Source organism: Nicotiana tabacum, chromosome 2 (genome assembly GCF_000715075.1).
Source record: "Nicotiana tabacum cultivar K326 chromosome 2, ASM71507v2, whole genome shotgun sequence".
In the NCBI taxonomy this organism is placed as follows: Eukaryota; Viridiplantae; Streptophyta; class Magnoliopsida; order Solanales; family Solanaceae; genus Nicotiana; species Nicotiana tabacum.
In genome coordinates this window covers 67,685,645-67,698,806 of record NC_134081.1, presented here as the reverse complement: position 1 = coordinate 67,698,806, position 13,162 = coordinate 67,685,645, and the positions used below count along the sequence as shown (strand labels likewise).

At 39.8% G+C, this 13,162-nt stretch overlaps 1 protein-coding gene across 1 annotated transcript; it reads right to left on the bottom strand.

Moving 5' to 3' along the window:
- Nucleotides 1-12,090: 12,090 nt before the first annotated feature.
- LOC107818266 (uncharacterized) lies at nt 12,091-12,749 on the bottom strand. The gene is made up of 2 exons (XM_016644251.2): nt 12,494-12,749; nt 12,091-12,311 (listed from the first exon to the last, which is right to left on the bottom strand). The coding sequence occupies exons 1-2, from the start codon at nt 12,747-12,749 to the stop codon at nt 12,091-12,093; spliced, it is 477 nt and encodes a 158-aa protein (XP_016499737.2).
- Nucleotides 12,750-13,162: the final 413 nt, after the last annotated feature.

The following is a 13,162-nucleotide window of genomic DNA, read 5'->3' as shown; positions in this document are numbered from 1 at the left end:
CATGTTGCGTATTATGATTTTCTCCTGGATGGGATCAAATGGAAGGTTTCTGACAGATCGGGTATGTATTCTGCTAGAGACTCATGGCTGATTATGATATTCTCGTGCTTTTCTTATGATGACATGATAGATGCGATGCGTCCAGTGGGATTGTGATTTGATGTACAAGGTTATGGTTCAGTTTTGGAGAGAAGGTCGTGAATCTTGAACAATATAGATAGTTTCAGGTGATTAAATAAATGCTATTACTACTTGATATTGCCTGAGAAGAGTGCATAATTTAGAAAGGGCATTGTGTTTTGACTTACGGATGCTTCATTGGTATTGCGGTACTCGCCTGGTCGATTGACTGCTGATGTTCAGATTTTGCTATGTGGCATGAAAGAATTATAGAAGTATTTCTCATGGGGATGATTATGTATGAGGGATGTGTTAGTCATTCGAGTGGTGGAGTTGAGATCAGCTATGGTGATTCATGTGTTTTATGGATTTGGAGGCTGGGAGTTCTCAGAAGCAGATGGTTTCGGGGTTGCAGACTGTGAATATGTGGCCAAAGTTAGCTAGATGGTAGTACGTGCTATGGTTAGGTCATTGTGGACTTTTGGAGGTCTATTTATCCATTTGGGGATGACCGGAGTTGATTTGGGGCCCATTGGTAGGCCCAATAAGGATGTGTATTCTCACCGGGTCGGATTTGTTGACTCAGAACTGTTATTGCTGAAAGGTGTGTCATTCAGTTAGAGTTAAGCTTGTTCGTGTTCTAACATGTTCTATGTGTTACTCTTCTATGCTACGAGGGGTTGTGATTTGTTGGTTAAATGCACACCCCATGCGGTTCTGTTTGGGCCTTGTAGCGGAATTCGAGCAAGATTGTTATTGGGGTGTTGAATGGTTGATTGCGCCTTGGCTATGGTCTTATCGGACTATTTTTGATCGTAGATTAATGAGTAGGACTGAAATTCCAAGCGCTCCTAGCTCAGAAACCACACACAGACAAAGACATGGATGCCCATAAAACTCATAAATAATAGACTATGAAATATACATGACATACAATTCCTGTGTGCATTTTTAATCTTAATGAATCAAAGCAGTTTGTAAAATGCTACTTTTCTTTCTAAAATAAGTAAGACTACTTTTTCTTATCATACACCTTATGAATGAATGAATCTCAAAAATTAGACTCCTAAACTTGTGGTATATTGTTTTATTCGCTTTTCCATGGTTATGGACATGCACTTCGTGTACTTTATGTTGAATTGCGTGTGGTTGTTGATTTTGAGCATTGTTGCTTGAGGTATTTCATATGGACCGGTGTTTGGATGGGTCACGCATTGCAGTGGGGTTATGATGGGATATGATCCTTTGTGATAGATTCTTGTGTTTTAGTTCTACTGTGTGTGATGGGTTCTTAGCATTGCGTTGTGGTGGTGATTGTTGACCTTGTGAGACGATTCTCTTATGTGAGTCATTTTCCATTTTCGAGTGCATTTGAATTATTGGTGCACGGATTGTACGGTTTGTGTCTCTAGGTATTATTGGTGTGGCATATCAGTAGAATAGCTTGTATTTGATGAGATGATGTCTTTGGGCCTGAGGTGATTGCTATCGAATTTGATTACAGTATGTTTTGAAGAGTAATATCGGAGGTCATCTTAGAATTTGGGGCTATGGTTCTGGTTAGGCGAGAGGGCTCCATGACTTGTTGATATGATGATTGGTTGTGAGTTTCTGCGTGTTTCATTCATCATCGGCAGTGTACGGAGGTTTTGAATGAGGGTTTATTTGAGATGAGGTTTATTGCCGGTATTAGGTTTATTTTTAGCAGCTACTGTGGTCAAACATTATTGTTGTGAGCGTCTGAGTTATGTGGTATATTAGGTGATTGCATCTTGGGCTATGGTTATGGCTTGATACCGCTTATTCAGATTTATACAGTGTGTAGATGCGAGATTCGGGTCTTGTAAGGAATTTTGAATGTTGGAAATTTGGTTCTGATGATTATAGACTAAGGTTAAAGCAGTGATCTTCAGTTATGTTGTGTCGTTAGGCTTACTTGGATTGGGGTGACATGGGATCACCCCCGGGTATGTGCGTGGTAAGGTTACACAGTGATTTGATGGCTTGGGAATAACTCTTGGCACGTTTGAGGACGAACGTATATTTAAGTGGGGGAGAAATTTCAGTCGCTTTGAGAAATTTCATTCTGTTTAGCTATTTGAAGTCTTGAGATGCATCGTATGAAGTAATGTTGCTTGTATGAATCGTCAGATCTGGTTTTCCAGGTTATTCGTAATTGATTTGGAAGAATGATTCTCCACTAGGAAGCTTTAAGTTGGAAGTATCGACCGAGTTTGACTTTTGAGTATTCGACCTCGGATCGAAGTTTTGATGGTTCTGTTAGGTCCGGATGGAGATTTTGGACTTGGGCGTATGCCCAGATTCTTATTTGGATGTTCCTAGAAGGTTTCAACACTAATTGGCGAAAATTGGCAATTTGAAGGTTTTCAATATTCATAAGTTTGACCGGCAGTTGAATTTGATGATATTGGATTCAGATTATGGTTCCAAAAATTTTAATAACTTCGTTATTTCATTTGGGACTTGTGCGCAAAATTTGAGTTCATTCCGAATTGATTTGATATGGTTCGGCATGAGTTTTGGAAGTTGAAAGTTCATTAATTTTGATTTGAGGTGCGATTCGGAGTTTCAATGTTATGCGTTATTTGAGGCCTCGAGTAGGTCCGTGTGAGGTTATAGGAATTTTTGGTATGTTCAAACGGGGTCCCAAGGGGATCGGGCGTGTTGTGGATTGATTTCGGTCCATTTTTCTTCATTTTGGCATTGCTAGTTTCTGCTGAGTTCTAGGCATCTGGTTTCCTTAGTCACGATTGCGGAGCGTGTATCGCGATCGCGTAGAGTTGTTTTATGGCAGTGGAAAATTGTTCATTGCGTTCGTGAGTCTAGAGACATGTTCGCGAAGGTTGAGGCAATTGTTCAGCGCGTTCGCATAGAAGGAAGGAGGGCCTAATGATGTCAGGCATTTACTCTTCGCGGTCGCGAAATGTGGAACGCAATCACGAAATGTGGAACGCGATCACGTAGCTCTAGAGGACTTGTAGCTGGTGGGATTTTTTCTATGTAAACGCGAGGGATTTTCCGCGTTCGCGAAGTGTAATAACTGGGCAGACTCTATTAAATCCCATTTCGAGGGTTAGAATCATTTTATCGTCTTTGGAGCTACGGAGCTCGGATTGAGATGATTTTTGAAGCGATTTTCACCACATGGATTGGGGTAAGTGTTATCTATTTGGTTTTGATTATATTTCATGAATATATCCTCGTTTTTTGGCATTAGGTTGACGATTTCAAAAGAGAAATTGGGGTTTTTTGTCTAAAATCTCATAAAGAGAATTTTCGAGTTTTGAGCATCGATACGGAGTCAGATTTGAGTGAAACTAGTATGTTTGGACTCGTAATGGAATGGGTTGTTGGATTCTATGAGTTTTGTCAGGTTCCGAGGTGCGGGACCTGGTTTGACATTTTGGTTTACTTTGGGCTTTTGATTAAAGATTCGACCTTTATCGATTGGGCTTGCTTCCTTTGGCATTGTTTGATGTTCTTGTATTACCTTTGTCTAGTTTCGAGCTATTCAGAGGTCGGTATGCACGGGATGTTATTTTTGGAGTATCGTTTGGCTTGCTCGGTATTGGATTCGGCTTGTTCGAGGTAAGTAACACTTCTTAACTTGGTGATGAGGGTATGAACCCCTGAATATATGTGTTATGTGTTTGGTGTTGAGGTGACACACATGCTAGGTGTTGGGCATGTACCTTGTGAATTGTGACTCGGTTGATTCTGCGATACTTTGTAGCTACCTAATCTTGTTTTTATCCATGAAATTTCAACATGCTAGAGTAATCGATCTGTGATCCATGTTAGAAAACATGTTTAGGCTATATGTTTATTCTGATTGGACTCATTGAGGTTATTTCTGTTGTTGAGTTATTTTCTTAAATTGCAATTAGATACATTGTCATATTCATTCATTTGCATAATATTTCTCAGTCTTGTGAGCATGAGAGATGGGAGAGATTTGTGAGCCTGAGAGACAGGAGAGATTGATGACTGAGTGAGGCCGAGGGCCTGTTTATGAGTGATGTTAATGGGATCGGGCTGCGTGCTGTAGCATGCCTTATATGCTTTATTATTATTGATGAGATCGGGTTGCATGCCGCAACAGGACATATTGACTTATATTAGCACTGCTGGAGTCTGACATACCAGTAGTGAGCCCATGTTTTATTTATTCATGATGGGATCGGGCTGCGCGCCACAGTAGGTACTATACAATGCTGAGTGACTGAGTGTGCTGAGGGATTAAGCATGATGAGTGGGAGAGTGAGATAGTGAGATTGAATACTCTGAGAGTATGAGTACATGAGTTCATCACTGTGATGCATTGCATTGACATGTATATTTGACATACAGGCATAGAGATGCATTTCCTTATGCTACACGGTATTGTGCCATTCATGAATTCACATGCACATTGACATGTATGCATAGAGATGTACTTTCCTCATGCTACCTGTAATTGAAATATCTTATCTGTTGTTGAATGCTTTGGGGAAAATCATAGTTTTTTTGATATGCTCACATTTTGATAATTTCGGTGAAAGATTTGGGTTCTTACTCTTATACCCGAAAAGCATGCCTATTTTTTCTTAATAGTGAACGAGCTAAGCATCATATCTTTGAGTTGTTTCTTGTACTACTTTTATTATATTGTTATGAGTTGTTTTTGGCTTATAGTGTTGGACTCTAACCGTTGCCCAAGCTCGTCACTGCTTTTAAACTAAGGTTAAGTTTGTTACTTATTGCGTACTTGGTGTTGATTGTACTCATACTATACTTCTGCACCTTGCGTCCAGATTTTTAATGCTGATATTGATGTGTATACAGGAGCTGGCATTGAAGATATACATGTGTTCTGGTCGTAGCCCCCTCTTGTTCTTGGTTGCTTTAGAATTTTAATTCTGTTCATGTATATTTCAAACAGATGATGTATTTATTTCATACCAGCTTTGTAATCTCTAAATCTTAGAAGCTCATGATTTGTACTACCAGTCCTTGGGAAGTTGTGTAAAAGTTCAGTCATTTCATCTTGTATTTTTCTCAGTAAATTTCATTTGAATTGGATTGTTGTTTATTGGCTTACCTAGCGGGTTGGGTTAGGTGCCATTATGACTGGTCGGATTTTGGATCGTGACAACTTTCTAGCCGAGCCACATAATTGCAAAAGGTAAGAAATTCTCGACTACACAATGAGATCATGTAGGCGTGCTATCTAGCAACATATAGAGATAGATCATGTTGAGCAAGTAGCAAAATAAGAATTTAGATCCTATAGGCATGTTTCCTACCCTTTCATGCATGAATTATAGTATCCCAGCCCCCCATTTTCACTAATTCCCATTATTCATCATTACAAATTATTATAGGCCCAAAAAAATAATACAAAATCAAATAAATTTCCATAGGTCCAGCTGGACAACTACAGGCCCAATATAGATACAAATTAAATCAGGGATGCTTCTAGGCTTTCAACTAAACATGGAGCCTCATGTGGATGAGCAGGCCCATACTCCGGATAGCTGTTGTTATGCTTCAGCTCTCAGTACCAAAACTGGCCCAACAAACATGCCCAAACAACTGCCTTTCTTACCCATTTGAATGCCAAACTAGCCGTACTAATACAAGTGACAAACTATGTGCTAGGCCAATTAAGAAACTTTGAAACCTAGGAACTTAACCCTTAAGGTTGTAGGGAACAGATGTTTCCAAACTAATGGCATACAAACAAGATCTCACAAAGTCTCAACAGGCATACACGACATACACATGCTATATTTCACAGAAAACAGGTTAGGAGATAGCAAGCCAGAGTTAAGCAGAATTTGCCAGCAAAGCATGGTTTAGAATTAACCTAAAGGGGACTATAGACATAAGAGTCGTAACAAGGAAATTTAGAGGAGTCATAATCATGAACAAAAGTAAGGAGCAATTATACAAAAAGGCTTTAAACACGAGACCCTAATGAATTACAACTAATTTATAGCCAAGTAGAATACCAAACAGACTAATGGACATGGGAAAACAATCACTTAATTTGAACATGAGCGACTTAACATATTGAGTATCAGGCAGATTTCGGTCATAACACAAAGGTTTAAGTCTTAGAGAAGGTACAAGGACTCATGGTAGGTGAAATATATCAACTCCAGACTAACATGCCAAACAAACAACATGACTATCCCAGTTGACCATATAGGAAGAACATGTTGGATATATTGGGATTCCTCATAGCAGTCTTAAGCAATCAGAGAGCACATAATGATAGCACAACATTAGAGTTTACAAATAGCGAAGAGACCTAGTTGGGATAGTAACGACATGTAGATTCCTTATGAATTAACTCTAAGAAAATAGCATATCGTACATGAAGGACTCAGCAGAAAGTAGTTCATCTGGACAGATTCTAGGCCTGAATTAGTTCCTCGTAAGAATATAAGGCATAGACTCATAACAAATAACAGATAAAAGTAACCAACTATACATAAACATAATGGTTAGAAATCATTCGGGTTGGACACATGTGATGGACATACATTAAGCTAGTAGGAGAGCATATTAGGCTTAGCATTTGGACAGTTTTGTCACATGATTTGCAGAAAAACATCAAGTTATGCATAAATGATTCAGTAGGAAGAGATTAAAGCAATTCTGAGGAGGAACATAGTTCCTAAGGGTGTTAGTACAAGAAATCAAAACAAGGTGCAATAAACATCAATCAGGCAAACATATAAAACTATATAATGGTATTAAGACAAGCAGGATTGTATACGAAGTGGCATAATAGTGAAATCACATTAGCTCAAAGTAATCGAAGTAGCACTAGTGCTCATAACATAAACACAAACAAATGAAGTTGAATTGTGAGGGTTTGAACACTTACCGGTTTGAAGTTTTAACAAACAAATAGCGGAGAAAATCAAGTGCCAACAACAGCTTGATTATCAGTAGCAAAAAGAGAACAAATGAGACCCATTGAGAGTTCACAAGAGCCTCGAATTGGGCTCCGAGCAGTGCTTGCACCGGAGGAGGTTAATGAACGAATTCTGGTGGCCATGGATTTTAGCCGGCCAAAATCAAAGTCGCAAAATAGTATAGAATGAGTGAGTAAGATAATAAGAGTAGTGATTAAGGTCTGCCTTAAGGGGAAACTGGGGAGGGGTTATATAGTGTTCAATCAGGCGAACAAACAAGGAAGGAAATCACACATACATAAAGAAAGAAAGAAAATATTGCATGCAAATCAGTAAATTAGCCGGTAAAGGGAGTAATCAAATTCCATACCCTAATTAGGGTTCAACGTTTGAATATTTGCCTGCTGGTGTGAGAAATCAACCATTTTCCAAGTATATGGTCGGGATATTGTCCAGTTCTTAGAGATTGAAGTTGAACGGGCCCAATTATGAGAGATTGTACTTGCCAAGTTTAGGAAGGTACTAAGTAACACCATAGTTGCGTAAATAAGGATGCGGTAATACGAATAAGGAAGGCAAATCACAAGAAGATTTTGTTGTCTAGACGGAATTGGAGAGAGATAAGAGATGAGGCGGCGAGGGTTTCTCAGGGAGAAGAAGGGTTGGGAGTGTTTGAGGGCAGCATAGATGGGAAATGGTCTCTAGGGTTTAGTGGGGAGGGATATAAGGAGAAGGGTATGGCAGTTGTGAGTCGTTGATCACTTAAGATCAACGGTCTGGATCGAAAGGGAAGCGGGGTGGGTTATTAATGGGTCGCGACCGGGTTAAGTTAAAGGGGTCGTTTGGTTTGGGCTAAGGGCTGGTGAGCTAAGGATTTAGGGGTTTTGGGCCGCTGATTCAGTCCATAAATAGCTTGACCTGGGCCAGCGTTAAAAATATCTGAAATCAATAAAAACAAAATTGTTAAAATGTTTAATAAATAATAAAAAATATTATTTATGAAATAAAATGCTTAAAAATAATAACTCAACATTATAAAAATATAGAATGCTATTTTTCTGTAGCTAATATAATAAATGCAATTATTTATAGAATATAGGCTATTATTGCAAAATATTGTAAAAATAGTAGAAAGAGGCAAATATAATTATGTAAAAATGGAATAAAATATTATAAAATGCATGTGGATACAAATAATAAATTTGGATGATTAATTTGAAGTATAATTAATAAATATTTGAATGATTAAAATGCTAGAGAATCAATTTTAAAGCTTTAAAAATTGTAGAAAATACTTATATACCTCATGTAAATTGGGTAATAGTGAAAAATAATATTTTCAAAGTATATGGAATAGTTTATAAAATATGAGGGCAAAATTGGGTATCAATAGCTGGCCCTCTTTCCCTGGGAATGATGAAAGAGTTGTCGGGTAAAGAAAATGATGACCAGTTTTGTTCGAATGAGTGAGGATGAGGTATTTTATTTTTTGGAAAAATGGGGGCCGAACCCAGATCGCGTGCAGTTCTGGATCTAACTGCGAACGGAGCTGGTAGAGTTATTATAAAAAAGGGTTGTACTTTTCGAAGAAGGATCTTATCTGGAGAGGGCAGTGTCATAAGTAGCGGATAATTTCAAGTGGAGCTATAAATGCAAAATCGAATGTTATGGATGTACAAGACAAATGTTTGAGCGGTTATGTAATAAAGAATAATCGCTGGTTATCGGTTACATTTGAGGTAATCAAAGGGTGTGATCATGGTGAACGGAAACTGGAGCGATAATTGCTCCTATTTGTAGAAGGGTTATCTCCCGAGTTACTTGCGAAACATCAAACATGGTGTACGCGAATATATATAGTCATTGAGGAAATTTAAACATGATGCAGATTCCCTTCGGACCATGAGAGTTGTCTTTGGGACGATGAGGATGATGTCCTTAGACCATGACATCTTGGGCCATGAAGCGTATGATAAGTGATTCGCATACCATGAAATGGTGTCCTCGGGCCTTGAGGATGATGCCTCTGGACTATGACACCTTTGAATAATGATATGCCGTTTCGAGAGATCCTCAGGCCATGTCATGATGTCTTCGGGCTATGAGGATGATGCCTTTAGACTATGATGCCTTCAGACAGTGTGGTGATGTTTCAACCCATGAAATGGAAAGATGTGGCGATATCAATAGTTTGATAGAGGGAACAGGTGATGCTTAGTCATGTGCAAGAGCGAGACAAGGCAGTGCTTAGCCTTATGCAAGTGATGGAGATAATGCTTAGTCTCATGCGATGTAATGGGGCAGTGCTTAGCCCTATGCAGAGAAAGGCAGTTGTTAGCCTTGTGCAATAATGGAGGCAGTGCTTAGCCTCATGCAATGTAATGGAGACAGTGCTTAGCCTCATGCAATGTAATGGAGACAATGCTTAGTCTCATGCAATGTAATGGAGACACTGCTTAGTCTCATGCAATGTAATGAGGATAGTGCTTATCCCTATGCAATGTAATGAGGGCAGTGCTTAGCCTTATGCAATAATTGAGGCAGTGCATAGCCTCATGCAATGTAATAAGGGCAGTGCTTAGCCCTATGCAGAGGAAGGCAGTGCTTAGCCTTATGCAATGATGGAGGCAGTGCTCAGCCTCATGGAATGTAATGAGGACAGTGCATAGCCCTATGCAACGGAAGGCATTGCTTAGCCTTATGCAATATTGGAGGCAGTGCTTATCCTAATGCAATATAATGAGGGCAGTGCTTAGGCCTATGTAAAAAAAAAGCAACGATTAAATATGAGGAAGAAAAGTGGTTCTTAGCTTGACGTGTTTGTGCTTGGTGACTTCTGTCGGTATGAATACCGTGGTCTTATTTATATATTTGTGGACGTGCTTGTTATGTCTGTTATACCTGCATCCAAAGGAAAATTGTGAATTTTTTAGGGAGGGAGGTTCGTGCTCTCGATTCCTCATTTTGTCTCCGCTCTTCTCTTGATGCCTTGTTTGAGTCACCCTGGGTAACGCCTGACTATTACAGAAATGAAGTTTGCGGCAAATCATTTATAAATAATGCAAGTGTTTTAAAGATAATGCACAAAGGTAAATTATAAGGTCGAATCATAGGACGTGACATGCTCTAAGACATTATGACCTTCTTAACTCAGAATTTTGAGGACCCGCTCAAACTTCTGCCCCAGTTTAATGTATGCTTCCGACGATACTCTTCTTGGCGATACTTGACATAATGAGATTGACGAAAACTCAAAATCTTGCCCCGGTTTTTGACCGTAGAGCGGAATGAAGATTTTATTATGATGTGACCAAACCCACAGGGCTGCCTATGTATCCCATCTTAAACGGGAATCAGATCAAGCATAGTTCATGTTACATCGAAAGAAAGTGCAAATACAATCTCAAACATAATATCTTTTGACGGCATCCGAATTGATATGTTTTGGCCATATCTCCCCGTCTATCTCTGCAAGTATGAGTACTCCTCCTGTCAATACTCGGTGAACCATGTAAGGACCTTGCCAGTTAGGTGAGAATTTTCCTTTTGCTTCATCCTGGTGTAGGAAGATCCATTTCAACACCAATTGCCCCGGTGTGAATTTCCTTGGTCTAACCTTCTTGTTGAAAGCCCTTGCCATTCTATTCTAGTAGAGTTGACCGTGACATACCGCGTTCATCCTTTTGACGTCAATGAGAGCGAATTTCTCATACCGGCTCTGTATCCATTCCGCGTCGCTGAGCTCGGCCTCCTGTATGATTCTCAGGGAAGGAATTTCCACCTCGGTATGTATGACAGCTTCAGTACCATAGACCAGTAAATAGAGGGTTTCCCCAGTTGTTATGCGGACCGTGGTGCGGTACCCGAGAAGAGAAAATGGTAGCTTCTCGTGCCATTGCTTGTAGTTGTCCACCATGTTCCTTAGTTTCTTCTTGATATTCTTGTTGGCGGCTTTTACGGCTCCATTTATTTGTGTCCTATATGCTGTAGAATTTCGGTGCTTGATTTTGAATGTTTCACACGTGGCTTTCATTAGATCACTGCTGAGCTTGTCATAATTGTCGGTAATGATTGATTCAGGTACTCTGAATTAGAAAACAATACAATCCCGGACAAAGTTGATTACAACCTTCTTAGTCATTGCTTTATAAGAAGCAGTTTCGACGCATTTTGCGAAGTAATCTATGGCCAACAAAATGAATCTGTTTCCCTTGGAAACAGTGGGTTCAATCGGTCCGATGACATCCATGCCCCAGGCAGAAAAAGGCCAGGGTGAAATCGTTACATTGAGTTCATTGGGTGGTACCCGTATCATATCAGAATGTACTTGACATTGGTGGCACTTTTGCACATATTTGATATAGCCCGTTTCCATAGTCAACCAGAAATACCCTACCCTTAATATCTTTTTCGCTAGAATAAACCCATTCATGTGAGGTCCGCAGGTTCTAGTGTGTATCTCTTCGAGCATCCTAGATGCCTCCTTGGCATTGACACATTATAGTAGTCCCAAGTCGGGAGTCCTTCTATACAGAATTCCTCTGCTTAAAAAGAAATGGTTGGCCAATCTGTGAAGCGTGCGCTTCTGGGTGTGTGTAGCATTTTTCGGGTACTCTTTTTTTTCCAAATACTCCTTGATATCGTGAAACCATGGATTTCCATCGAACTCTTCTTCAACATGAGCACAATAAGGTGTCTGCTTATGGATTTCTATTGGAATGGGATCAATATAGTTCTAGTCTGGATTTTGTATCACGGAAGACAAGGTAGCCAGTGCGTCTGTGAACTCGTTTTGAACTCTCATAACATATTTTAATTCTATCATTATGAACCTCTTGATCAAATCTTGCACACAGTACAGGTATGGAAATATCTTAGTATTTTTGGCGGCCCATTCTCCGAGTACATGACGTATTAGCAAATCTGAATCTCTTATTACCAGCTGTTCGTGAATATTCATGTCGATGGCCAATCCCAAGATGTAATTCTCGTATTATTCCATATTGTTAGTGCATGGAAACCTATGCTTGGCAGATACCGTCTAATGTTGACTAGTTTCTAATACCAGGACAGCTTCGATGCCTATTCCTTTGAAGTTTGCAGCTCTGTCGAAAAACATTCTCCTGCCAGCATATGCTTCAGCAATGTCTTCCCCTATAAACGACACTTTCTCGTGGGGAAAATACGTCTTCAATGGTTCGTATTCTCCATCCACGGGGTTCTCTGTCAGGTGATCGGCCAATGTTTGCTCTTGAGCGCCGTCTGAGTCACATAGATGATGTCAAACTCACTTAGTAGTATCTGCCATATTGCTAGCTTACCCATAGGCATGGGTTTCTGAAAGATGTATTTCAGCCGATCCATCCTTGATATGAGATATGTGGTGTATGCGCAAACGTAATGTCTCAATTTCTATGCTATCCATGTTAAGGCACAACAAGTACGTCCTAACAAAGAGTACCGTGCTTCGTAAGGTGTGAACTTCTTACTCAGATAGTTTATTGCTTGGTCCTTCCTTCCATTCTCGTCATGTTGCCCCAAGACGCAATCAAAGTCTCCATCCAACATAGATAGGTACAGCAATAAACGTCTCCCGGGCTCCGATGGGACCAACACAAGTGGCTTGGACAGGTACTCCTTGATTATATCGAAAGCCTTTTGACACTCTTTGGTCCAACTCATCACAATATCTTTCCTCATCATTTTGAAGATTGGCTCGCATATTACTGTTGCCAGCTTTAAAAAGCGACGTATGTAATTCAGGCAGCCTAGAAAACTCAATACATCCTTCTTGCTCTTCGGTGGTGGCAGGTCTTGAATAGATTTGATCTTTGACGGGTCTAACTCAATGCCGCGGTGACTGACAATGAAACCTAGCAATTTCTCGGCAGGGACTCCGAAAGCACATTTTGCAGGATTCAACTTCAAATTGTATTTTCTTAGTCAGTTGAAAAACATCCTCAGGCCTGCTATGTGATCCAAACTCCTCTTAGACTTGATGATGACATTATCCACGTACACCTCTATTTCCTTATGTATCATATCGTGGAAAAGAGTAGTCATGGCTCTCATGTAGGTTGCCCCAGCATTCTTCAAACCAAATGGCATCATTT